Source organism: Gymnoscopelus braueri, assembly GCF_963280865.1.
Source record: "Gymnoscopelus braueri genome assembly, chromosome: 4".
NCBI lineage: Eukaryota > Metazoa > Chordata > Actinopteri > Myctophiformes > Myctophidae > Gymnoscopelus > Gymnoscopelus braueri.
The window spans coordinates 6,342,056-6,354,905 of NC_137605.1; the positions used below are offsets into that span (position 1 = coordinate 6,342,056).

A 12,850-nucleotide genomic window follows, 5' to 3' on the forward strand; every position below is an offset into this window, starting at 1 on the left:
TAAAAGATCTGTAACATTGCTGTCATGGCTGTGTTACTGTTATAGAGCTGCATGATTATGGCAAAACCTATTATGGGTCCATAGAGATCAGTCATTACAATTATTATTTAAAAACGAAACAATCAAAATCTTATTGCAAAATGATTGTCTTATTTTGACTAAAAGCTGAAATAAATAAATAAGGTTTTCCCATTCAGACATATTGTATGTCTACATTTCATTGTTTTCAAGGTGAGACATTTACCTTATGTCACTCCAGTCTAGTCTGTTGCCTTTCAATTATTTCAAAGGCAAAAATATTACCGTATGTCACTACTTCACTTGTTTTGGCTTGTTTTAACCTCTGTATAGGGACTTAAAATGTTACATTTACTCTCTGTTGCTCAGTGTTAACTTTCAGAAGAGGCTTAACAAGCTTTATTATGCAGCTTGGTTGAATGCTTGATTCTGATTGGTCAATCGCTGAATTCAGCGGTGTGTTATTTCAGGATAATGACCGATGAGCTCAATACTCAGAGCACCTGCTCATATCACCTGAGCTGCTTGATTTTATGCTGTATCCAACATGACAGCCATGTAAACAAGCACACTGTGTCATTTACAGCTAAATGTTGCTCTCAAGAATGTTTTTTCTCTGTGTGGAGTTTGCATGTTCTCCCCGTGTCTCCTAGGGTAGGTACCCTCACAAAAACATGCAGTAATCCTGGTCTCTATACCGCCTCCCCCTTGTTAGTTGGGGCGCCTGATGGAGGGGAAAGGAACTGGTTGGAATAACGTGTTCCTTCCTTCCACATGCTACGTCCTAACGGGGAAACTCCCCCCGGTCAGGTGATAAGAAGCCTAGTTGGCTCTCATGCCAACGGCTCTGGGCTCCCTAGGCTGGCAGGGGGAGTGTAGCGCCCAGGATCACTTAGACAATTTGCACTGGGTGAAAAAAAGGGTTGCAAAATCGTGGGATACAATTTTTTAAGTAAAAAATAATGTTTTTGAAAACATTTTAAGCGAGAAATAGACAGTGCAGTAACCAAAAATGATTATTTGATCAACTACACTTCCGTGTTTTCCGAGTCGACCGTTTCCGCCCAGCGCAACACTTATGGAATACTTTCATTGCCGTAAGTAAGGAAATACTTTGTTTTGTGGTTACTTTCGGGGTCAATCATTACACATGATCACAACGCCTTGTGTTGTTGTTTGAAGCTGCTTGCTGCATTAAGGAAACGTGCAGGTAGGAGGGGATGAGCAGCTACCGACTGTAGGGAGAAGTGGGAGAAGTGTTTGGACACGCACACACACACACTTGTTGAACACCCGTCCGTGTTCAACAACAATGCATAGATCAACCGGGGGGGGGGGGGGGACCTTGGAACTGGCTAAAATAAAGGGATGTTTATAGTCTGGCTTTTTCTGTAGCCTGCAACAGCTTTTGCAATGCTGCTGCATTCAGTCAATGAAAGTGAAAGTGATTCCAAATGCATCCATGGACCGTCTGGAAAGCCTGGTGACGCGATGTTAGCCTGGTAAACCCTCCCTCCGGAAATCTCATTTCTATTTGATTCCTGGAGTGAGTCTGGCATGAACCGCCTCTCTGCAATATTGGCTGTGTATGCCAAACGGCCGCGCCTATCAGCGTCGTCGCTCATTGTTCTGTGATTGACAGCTTACGTTGGCCAATCAGGTGGCGAGTTCGAGTGAGCCCAAAACACGAACGGCAGCCATCTTTTTCTTGTGCGGCCAATTCTCCGCTATTTTTTTACTTCAAAAAGCTCTCTAACTTCTATTTTGAGGCACGGAATTTACTTATAAGATATCGTTTGGATAGAATTTAGTTGTTTAACTTCATATATGTGGTCAATTAATCATGACAAAGCCTATTTAAAAAATAATAATTAGAGAACCGGTAGGGGCGGGCAGTGACACCATTGTACCCGAAAAAGGCAACCCATTTTGGGTATGGCTGTCTCAAAAGTCCCGTCGCGTCACATTAAGACTGGTGAACTGCTGATTGGCTGAAGGGGAAAAATTATCATTGGCTGAAGGGGTTGTCAGTCAACGGTATTACTCCCGCCCAACTCCAGCACAGCCAATATTGCAGACAGGCGGATCAGGCCAGACTCACTCCTGAAATGAAATGGAATTGAGATTTCCGGAGGGAGGGTTTACCAGGCTAACGCGATGTCACCGCCTTTAATTTCTCTCGTGATTGACGGTGACGGCATTGAGTAGGCTATAATGGATTATGGAACGTATCCTTACATTGCCAACGGTAATCAGCACCATCTGTAAGGCTGCCATTCGGCTACTAGTTTACTGAGTGGCACGACTTGACCATCATGCTGTGCAGTGCCCATGCAGTGTCCATAAAAGCGGAAATTTATGACAGTGACCGGCCCGGTCGCCGATTTGATATTAAATCGTCAATTTTGATCTGCGGCCGATTGATCGGTGCGACTAAAAGTTTAACTTTGTGTTTTTCCGTAAATTAACGCCTTAATTGATCATCCCTAAGCGTCACACAAAAGCATCAAAAGTAGAAGATCCACAAGCTCGAAACGCGGCGCGAAGCGACGCGTTTCGAGCTTGAGGATCTGCTACTTTTGAATTTGCATCCTGAAAAGTAACAGTTTTGGAAATATATAGATATATAGATGTATGAAAATATGGACCACTTCTCTTTAGGTTTATAGTCACTTTAACCCCATTTGAATTCTAATTTGCATAAAATATAAGACTTTCTATTTCACTTGTGTTTGAACAGTGTATGAACAGAATACAAGCTGTTGGATCAGCAATAGCTGTATTTTAGAATTCAGTGCACGAGGTGGGTTTCTTTCTTTAAATACTTTCGAGACCAAATGTAGGGCTTCTTCAACACTATATTTAACTGTATTTAAAACTTTTTAAAGCCGGGTTTGTTTTGGACACATTGTCAGACTTCTCCAGGTCTTGGAGAAAGAAATGGGTGCCTGTTAAACACTAGTGCAGGGCTTTCCAAACGTTTCCATGCCAAGTACCCCCAAATAGCCATAATCACTGGCTGCGGCCCCCCTTATTGTGAGATGTTTTGACAATGACATGATCGTTTTGTATGCAAGTTATCTGAAGACGGGGTGATATCATGATGTTTATGGACCCAGAAGTCAATATACATTTATACATGTCATCCCCACTAATATAAAGCCCCATTTATACTTTGTCGCGCGACGGTGCAGAATAGCAGACTTACAAGCTCATCGTGACGGAACATAAATCAGGCTTAACACATTCACCGCCAAAGTTTTTTCATAATAAAATCACCCACTGCCAGGGTTTTAATCATTTTTTTATAGAAACAATGTGAATTATTTGTCCGTTTATTTTTTAACATTGAAGTGAATGGATTTTTTTATTTATTAATTCGTTAGGGTTATACATTTATACTCAAAAATTAGAGAAACTTTTTAGGAATTCAAAAACAGAATAAAAGAAAATAATTAAAAGGGGAGAATTCTCCCCTTTGGCGGTAAAGACCATTGACTGAAAAGGGGAGAATTCTCGGTCATCTTCTCTCTAAACTTCCTCAAGTACGCAATTACTGCGATCACACACAGAGAACGGATGATTCTGGTGAATGTATGGGATGTGTCGGCGTTGAATGTTTAATATTGTTCATTCAAATATATAATTATTCTAGAATGCTGAAAAAGCAGGTTCAACATCAGGTTGAAAGTAGTTAACTAACCCATTGAGCGCATCTGTGTCATTTTAGAATTCTTTAGCTATTCAAAAATAGCAGATATACAAGCTCATAGCGTGGCACCGAGTGCCGCGCTATGAGCTTGTAGATCTGCTATTTTTGAAAAATCTTGAAAAAAAATTGTTTAGATTTCTTTCAAAAAAATTTAAGGATTTAGATTTTTTTTAAAGAATCGCCTCAGGTCTTAACACATTAACCGCCAAGACCGTAGTCCTACGGGCCGTTAAATCCAACTGTTAAGCGCCGAGACCGTAGCCCTACGGGCTGTGGTGCTTTTTCCTTTTTTTCGATTATTTTTTTTTTTCAATTTTCCAGGGGGACCATTTTCAGTGTAACACCACCCGAAATCGACCGGAAGTGCGTCACGTTTTTTGTTTCCCGTCTGCCTTCATTCTAAGTCGTACACAAAAAAACCCTGTAAAAGCTGTACAGGACATGTAGTTTTTCATCCTCGCATTTCCCATGTTAACATAAACGATCAGAACTCAAACATGGCGGCTCCGTTTGACACGCGGTCTCGACGAGTAGACACCAGGACATGTGCCCGTTGTTTACAAACAGTGGATCGGGCAATCTAAAGGATTTTAACGGGGCCTATGGCGACCTGAAAAAAACAAAAAACAACAATAAAACCTTGGCACTGGTGAGTACATTATGAGATTAGCCCTTGGCGGTGGATGTGTTAATGGGTTAAACTGGCACATAATTGTACAAAAAAACGTATACAATTATATACACATTCAGGATTTTTTCAGTTTTCTCTTTCCACCTGGCCCCACTGGCGGCCCTCCTGAAGGCCACTGCCCGCACTTTGAAAACCTGTGTTTCTCGGGGAAGACATTGTACAAGTCTCGTACCAAACCACAACGACAAGACGAATCCCTTCAATGGCAATGCCTAATTTACATTCCGTGGTACGACAGTGTTGCTGTGCCAAGAAGAACAGATCTACAAGCTGACAACGTCGCGTTGTCAGCTTTTATAGATCCGTTCTTTTCGGCACAGCGACGGCTTAAAAGCCTGCGGAACGCAGAACCGCCCAAACCGTCCGTGAGAACGTGTTTGGCGCGTTCGCATGGGACGTGACGCCAGCCATTCAAAGTGCTTTCTGTCCTGTATTTCTATGTAGGACGCACAGTCTGTCTGTCTATATGCATGTGTGTCTGTCTCTCTGTCTGTCCGTCTGTGTGTGTGTGTGTGTGTGTGTGTGTGTGTGTGTGTGTGTGTGTGTGTGTGTGTGTGTGTGTGTGTGTGTGTGTGTGTGTGTGTGTGTGTGTGTGTGTGTGTGTGTGTGTGTGTGTGTGTGTGTGTGTGTGTGTGTGTGTCTCAGCCATTCACAGTGTTCTATGTGGGACAGCAACACAGCGTGTGTCCTCTCATCCTTCCTTCCTCTTTGCTCCTCCATTGTTCAGAGCTGGTAAGTGTGTTAATCCAATTGGCCGACGTTCCACTGCCTCTTAGAATCAACCCCTCAACACACACACACACACACACACACACACACCGACACAATGCCGTGCACACACACACATCCGCACACACACACGTCACATATACCCTCAAAACACACACACAAAGCCATGCATGCACACTCTGACCCTCAAAACACAACACAATGCCATGCACGGACGCAGCACACACACACACACACACACACACACACATATACCCTTAAAACACACCAACACAATACTATACATACACATCCTCAAAACACACAAGAACCAAATGCAACACACACACACTCTCAGTCTTGCCCACAGTATAGCCTCTAGGGATGCCTTGTGTGTGTGTGTGTGTGTGTGTGTGTGTGTGTGTGTGTGTGTGTGTGTGTGTGTGTGTGTGTGTGTGTGTGTGTGTGTGTGTGTGTGTGTGACAGAAGGCTTAAGCAACCCCCTTGCTGGGTTTTGGCATCTATTGTAATAAATTAGTAATAGAGCACTCCACTTATTAGCTCACACACCTGGTGCTCACACACACACACACACACACACACCCCCACACACACACACACACACACACACACACACACACACAAGGACCACACTCAGCACTAATGAGCTGGTTTAGGAGTTTAGCCTTTTACACTTTCTTTCCACTATAAAGCCTGGCTGGTGATTTGTGTTCAGGATCTCTGGCTCATTATATCAGGTTATTTTCCAGTCAATCATCATATTTACACAATACACACAAGGTATTTATTGACATTAAGGGTGAAACAGTTAATCGAAATAATCAATTTTAATTGATTGTGTGACAAAAAAAAAACTGTTGATGATTTAATAACATAATTAATGCCTATTTTGGGGATGTCTCTATAGGCGGAAAATGTCCAAGAAAGCAGAGCTTTTAGATCGTCTATTTTCACTATTTTTGCACGACACCGTTGTGAGACGAATAAAATAACGCTAGTCGATTCGTTGATGTATAAAAATTGAAAAATCTTGATTAATCGAAAATGTAATTGATAGAATACGCATCTGTGTAACCACTTTAACTCATTCACTGCCACAATTATTGCTGGCCGCGTTTGCCCACTGCCAGAGATTTTTCATTGAAAAAAAAAAGTACTCAGGAGCCGAGATACAGAATTTTTAAGTTTTAAGTTAACAAGGAAGTGGATGGGAGTGTAGATCTTTAAACAATCATATCTCCTTGGTCTTTGGGTCAAATTTAAAAAAAAAAAAAAAAAAAAAAAAAAATACGTTTTTTACGTCAGTGGCAGGATTGGTAAACGGGACAAATTACGTTTTTTACGTCAGTGGCAGTGAATGAGTTAACCATTATTTTATGGGCTATAAAATAGCTGATCTACAAGCTCATAGCGCGGCACTCGGTGCCGCACTATGAGCTTGTAGATCTGCTATTTTTGAAAAATCTTGAAAATTGGTGCAAATCTTTGAATATATATTTTTTAAGGCGAACATAATTAACTCAAACATTTGCTTCTGGGGGGTCTCTGGAACAACATATTTTGAGATGGGGGGTCCGCCCTTGACATGAAAAGGTTTGAGAACCACTGATTATAACATGTTTTTTTTTTCAAAAACTGTGATTTAAAAGACATTTGTAGAATCCCCCAGAAGCAAAGATTTGAGTTAAAAATGTTCGCTTTAAAAATATATATAAGATATATATTCAAGATTTGCACTAATTTTCACTAATTTTAACTCTTTGACTGCGGACGACGCGATAACGCGTCAAGTGCTACTTTGTCCAGTTGGCCGTCGACGCGTTCGACGCGCGTTCATTGTTTAATCTCTGATTGCGCTATGCTGCTTAATATTCAATGTTATTTTCAAGTTCCACTTACTTCACCCACATCTGCATCCGGTTTCATGACCTGGATTCCGTTTCCGGTTTTTGATTTTTTTTTCCCCGGTCATTTTCGTCCAGAATTGGAAAACAAACGGTTTTTCACACGGTATAACAGACAAACGGACAGGTTCTCTTCTATAATCTATGGTCTGGGTGACGATCAGTCATCGCCGTCGTGTATCACATCGTAATTTTGGCCGATCAGACAATCTGGGACTACGTCACATCCGTTTTCATGTTTTTCCCTGTCTAATCTCTCAAGAAGGGTGACAGTGACCCAACGACCTGATCAAGCTGTCATGTGCTGCTCTCTAGTGGCGGTTTTGTGCTGTGACTTTAAATTATGTGTCTTTAAATTATTTTCATGAAGAAAATTCAAAATATAAAAATAAAAAAACACGAAAATTGCTGGCACTGGGGGAGTACTTTATGAAAATACTCTGGCAGTCAAAGAGTTAAGAAAATAGCAGATCTACAAGTTCATAGTGCAGCACTCTGTGCCGCGCTATGAGCTTGTATATCTGATTTTTTTTTTTTTATATCTGCCATTTTTCTACTTAATTGATAGAAAAATCGTTAAGAAAAGTATCAATAATTGCAGCCCTAACTGACATGATTTCTGTTTCAGCGCCTGAAACAAAAACAAAAAGGAGTCAAACATTGGGGTTTGGGGGAGGGGCTAAAAAAAAACGCAGTCCTACCGGGCAGCCTGTTGGGACTCCAGGGGGCGGAGTTTGGGACGTAGCCTTGCCTGGTCGCCGTGACGACCAGCGGCATCCCCAGGCGGTAGGGGAAGCGGAGGTAGGCGTTGCCGTCGGCGGCGGAGGTCTCCGCGGTGACGGAGGTGTGGTTGGCGAACAGCTCGACGGCGGCTCCTCCCAGGGGCTGATGGGTAGTGGCGTCGCTCAGGTGCACCTTCAGAGTCACCTCTGGAGAGAGAGAGAGAGAGAGAGAGAGAATAATAAACGGGTTGAGATGGATAGAAGATGTGGTGACTGACGACAAATAAAAAATACTGAGAAGGGAAAAAGACTTGAGATCTTTCCCCCCCCCCCCCCCCCCCCCCAACTAATTTCAGGGTTCCCCTTATATTATCCCCTTAGTTACGGACCTGTAAGGGTCTATTTGGATTGGAACCCTACTCAAGGAACCCCACTTTGAGAATCATTTAAAACCCACACATTAACTGCCAGAGGTATTTTCATATTTTTTTAGCCAGTGCCAGAGTTTTTCATTGGAAAAAAAAAAGTACTCAGGAGCCGAAATACAGCATTTTAAAGTTTTAAGTTAACAAGGAAGTGGATAGGAGTCTAGATCTTCAACTAATCATATCTCCTTGGTCTTTGGGTGAAATTGGAAAAAAAAAACATTAAAAAATATATATATATATTATTTTTTTTTCACTTCACGTAGATCTACGCGATTGGCACGTGGCGGCTTTAAAGCGGTTCGCATAGATCTACGTGATTGGCAGTGAATCAGTTAAGACCTGAAGCCGATTCTACATGTCTCCTAAATCCCAACAGTTTTCTGAAAAAACGTATGTTTCTATATCAGTGGTGCTCAATCTTTTTCATGTCAAGGACCCCCAAAATGATATGCATTTGGCCGCCGACCCCCCCCATCTCAAAATATGTTGTTCCAGGGACCCCCAGAAGCAAAGATCCGAGTTAAAAATGTTTGCTTTAAAAAATATATATATATTCAAAGATTTGCACACATTTTCACGATTAAAAAAAAATAGCAGATCTACAAGCTCGAGTGCCGCGCTATGAGCTTGTAGATCTGCTATTTTTGAATAGCCAAAGTGTAAAATAATGCTTTTTTAGCTCAAATCAAAAAGTGACACAGAGGCGTTCCAGGTCTTAAGTAAGAAGTGTGAGTACTTCCTCCACCACTGTCTTTTTTGTTATGTATGACAGTTTGTCTATACTACAACTTGGGTCTAATAAAAGTATATTTTCCTAAATCTGGAGACAATTCATATGTAAACTATACAGATATTTTCCTGCTCATTACTGTGCACATGTACCATGTCTTCGTGTTTGAGCACAAATATGTATTTTGACGCATCCTCCCCCACATCTTCAGCTTCTGGCTAGGGGAAACACTGGCACCACGTACCAGAAGTGTGATTATTTCATTTAATTGTTTGCAGTTAGTGATCAGACAGTTGGGTGAAATCTGTCAAATAAATACATCTGACTTTTACCTGCAATTTAGAGAGCAGGCCTTCTTTGTCATGACAATGATGATAATATGTTATGTCACAATGTGTTGCATTGTGAGCTTGTAGATCTGCTATTTTTTTTGGCACACGACAGTGATGACCAGCACGCACCTCCCACACATAAATGAGACATTAGAAGTGATTTATCATTACCCGTCGTCTTCTTAATAATCATTCACAATACACGCGTGTTGGAATGGAGTGAGAGTTACACATGGTTATAAAAGAGGGTCTTTTCCATCGTTATGCAATTCCAGCGGGCCAAGCATCACCTTTAACCCATTAAAACCGGGAACGCACTTTAACCATTATTTTATACTTTGGCCATTCAAAAACAGCAGATATACAAGCTCATAGCACAGCACGGAGTGCTGTGCTATGAGCTTGTACATCTGCTATTTATTGTTGTGGAAGATTTGTGCAAATCATTGATTTTTTTTTTTTTTAAGCGGAATTATTTTACTCAAATCCTTGCTTCTGGGGGGTCCCTGGAACAATATATTTTGAGATGGGGGTCCGCGGCCAAATACATATAATTTTGGGGGTCCTTGACATGAAAAAGGTTTGAGAACTACTGATATTATAGCATCATATGTTTATTCAAAAAGGGCATTTTTAGAATCCCCAGAAGCAAAGATTTGAGTGAAAAAAAAATCGCTTTAAATATATATATATATTATATATTCAAAGATTTGTAAAATTTGCTTTTTCAAAAAAATAGCAGATCTACAAGCTCATAGCGTGGCACTCGGTGCTGCGCTACAAACTTGTATATCTGCTATTTTTTTATATCCCCAAATAAATCTTAAAATGACACACAGATGCGTTCCCGGTCTTAATGGGTTAAAGCCATTTGGGTGAGCAGTCTAAGGCCCCGTCCCCCTGAGCCAATCACAACAGGACGGACACCTCACTGTTTCCTGGACGCTGGCCAATGGCATTTCCCCTCCTAAACAATGGGCCCTTCCCCCCCCCCCGCTCTGTCAAAGAAGCCTTGGAACAGGACGAGGAAACGACGGCGTGTAAAAACACCTCGCTGTCGCCGGGCAGAAACCTTGTATCTCCATATTTAAACTTTTTATGTTTTTATTTTTTCCCCCCATAAATGTATGCTATACTTCGTCATACTACAGTGTCACACACAAGTAGCAAACATTGCAGACCGGCTATTTTTTGCTTTGTTTTTTAACCCAATAAGACCGGGAAGGGAACGCATCGGTGTCATTTTAACTCTCTCAGAGCCAATGAAATAAAAAAAATATGTTCATACTTTGCCAGCAATTATAAAAAAAATTAAAAGTAAAAAGAAAGTGCTTAGGAAGCGAGATACAGCGTTTTTCAGTTATAAGTTAAACAAGGAGTGGATGGATCTGCAAATCTTCAGATAATGATATATTGGGTTCTGAAAAAAAAATTAAAAAATAATAACAATAATAATAATAATAATAATATTTACTTCTTTTTTTTTTAACTCAGGATTTTTCGTTCTCGGCACTGAGGGCATTCAGAAAAAACTCGGGATATCTCATTGTGTGGCACTGAGAGTTAAGATGTCTTTGGATATTCAAAAATAGCAGATATACAAGCATGTAGATCTGCCATATTTTGGAAAGAAATCGCGAAAATGTGTGCAAATCTTTGAATATATTGTTGCTGTCCGGCAGAAACCAGCTCACTGTGTTGATTAAAAAAATATTGAACCAATCAAAAGTATTAAAAAGCGCTTCTGACAAAACCAGCTAACTCCATTGGATCATCAAACTTTCTGCTAAACCAGCTAACTGGAGTTAGCTGGTTTTGCTGACTCCAGGCTCCACCCCCTTTTGACCTCCAACCTCATTGTGAGCTTGGAGGTCCATTCAGCTGTTCTTATCAATGATGAACAAAACCTCCACTAACTTTTCATTTCCTGAAAAATGAACATTTTGGAGTTAGCTGGTTTCTGCCGGAGATATTATACATTTGTAACTCAAATCTTTGATTCTGGGGGTCCCTGGACCAAAATATTCTCAGGTGGGGGTCCGCGGCCAAATACATAATTTTGGGTGGTCCTTGACATTAAAAAAGTGGCGCGCCACTGATATTATAGCAACATACGTTTCTTTTATTTTTTTAACTGTCAGGATTTAGAAGACATTTGTAGAATCCTCCCAGAAGCAAAGATTTGAGTTACAAATGTTCACTTTAAAAAATATATATATATTCAAAGATTTTCACGATTAAAAAAATGTTTGACACAGATGCTATGCAACTTTCCTCTTCTACCCTGGATTTCAACCAGGTTTCCTGCGCAAGTGCTGAAATCTTAACCATTGAGCTAATAGAGCCTGCCTGCTTGCTCAGGGGATAAATTGAATCTTGACCTTCAGGTCAACATTTGAGTCAGATCCTGTGTCTAGGTGAGACATGACCTTTGACACAATCTAAATGTCTCAATAGAAGAGCAGGGAGACAAAATACAACCATCCCAATTGTATCAGTTATTATATTGTATTAACATACTCTACCACACAGGTTGGATACAATTACATTTTATTCATAAAAAAAGTGTTAAATAGTGCCGCTTTAAGTGTGTCTGAAGTCTGCCTGTGGGTTTTATGAATCTTTAACCGATTCAAAATATCAGAAAGAGCTTGTGATAAAATAATAACTACGCTGGATCCATTGGAACAAAAGGTTCCATTTCCTGAAAACATACAAGGTTTCCGGAGTGGACATTGTGGAGATGGAACACAGCGCCGTTATCTCAGCGCTGCTCCTCTGGGCCACTAAAACATCACATCCACCTTCTCAACACTTGCATAATATACTGGCTGCTACAAATGACCCCTATGTTATCAACAAAGCAGTTCCTTTAATCCATAAAGGCCGGGAACGCATCTGTGCAACCATTATTTTATACTTGGGCAATTCAAAAATAGTAGGGATGTCCGATATTATCGGACGATATTAGCATAAAAATCGATATTGGAAAATATCTGTATCGTTTTTTTGATTGATTTATTTATTACTTAAATTATCTTTAAATAAGTTACAGGAGTTCTTACTGTATGGTGTGTGTGATATGAAATGTGAGCTTACCATAATCACAGTAATCCCCGCATATATCGGTATCGGTTGATATCGGTATCGGAAATTAGGAGTTGGACAATATCGGTATATCGGTTATCGGTAAAAAAAGTCAATATCGGACATCCCTAAAAAATAGCAGATCTGCAAGCTCATAGCGCGGCACCGAGTGCCGCGCTATGAGCTTGCAGATCTGCTATTTTTTTTAAAGTTTTGAAAATCTGCGCAGAATATATATATATATATTTTTTAAAGCGAACATTGTTAAACTAAAATATTTGCTTCTGGGGGGCCCCTGGAACAACATATTTTGAGATGAGGGTCCGCGGCCAAATACATATAATTTTGGAGTTTGAGAACCATTGATTATAGCAACATACGTTTTTTTTTTTTTTTTTAAACTGTTAGGATTTAGAAGACATTTGTAGAATCCCCCCAGAAGCAAAGATTTGAGTTACAAATGTTTGCTTTAAAAATATATATTTTCAAAGATTTGC

General features: G+C 40.5%; 1 protein-coding gene across 1 annotated transcript in view; it reads right to left on the minus strand.

The window, feature by feature from the left end:
- fam171a1 (family with sequence similarity 171 member A1) overlaps nucleotides 1-12,850 on the minus strand; it is an 83,537-nt gene that overhangs the window by 45,824 nt on the left and 24,863 nt on the right. The window contains exon 2 of the mRNA XM_080426355.1: nucleotides 7,756-7,983. Within this exon, the coding sequence (XP_080282481.1) occupies nucleotides 7,756-7,983 (228 nt within the window). The remainder of the gene's footprint in view (nucleotides 1-7,755; nucleotides 7,984-12,850) is intronic.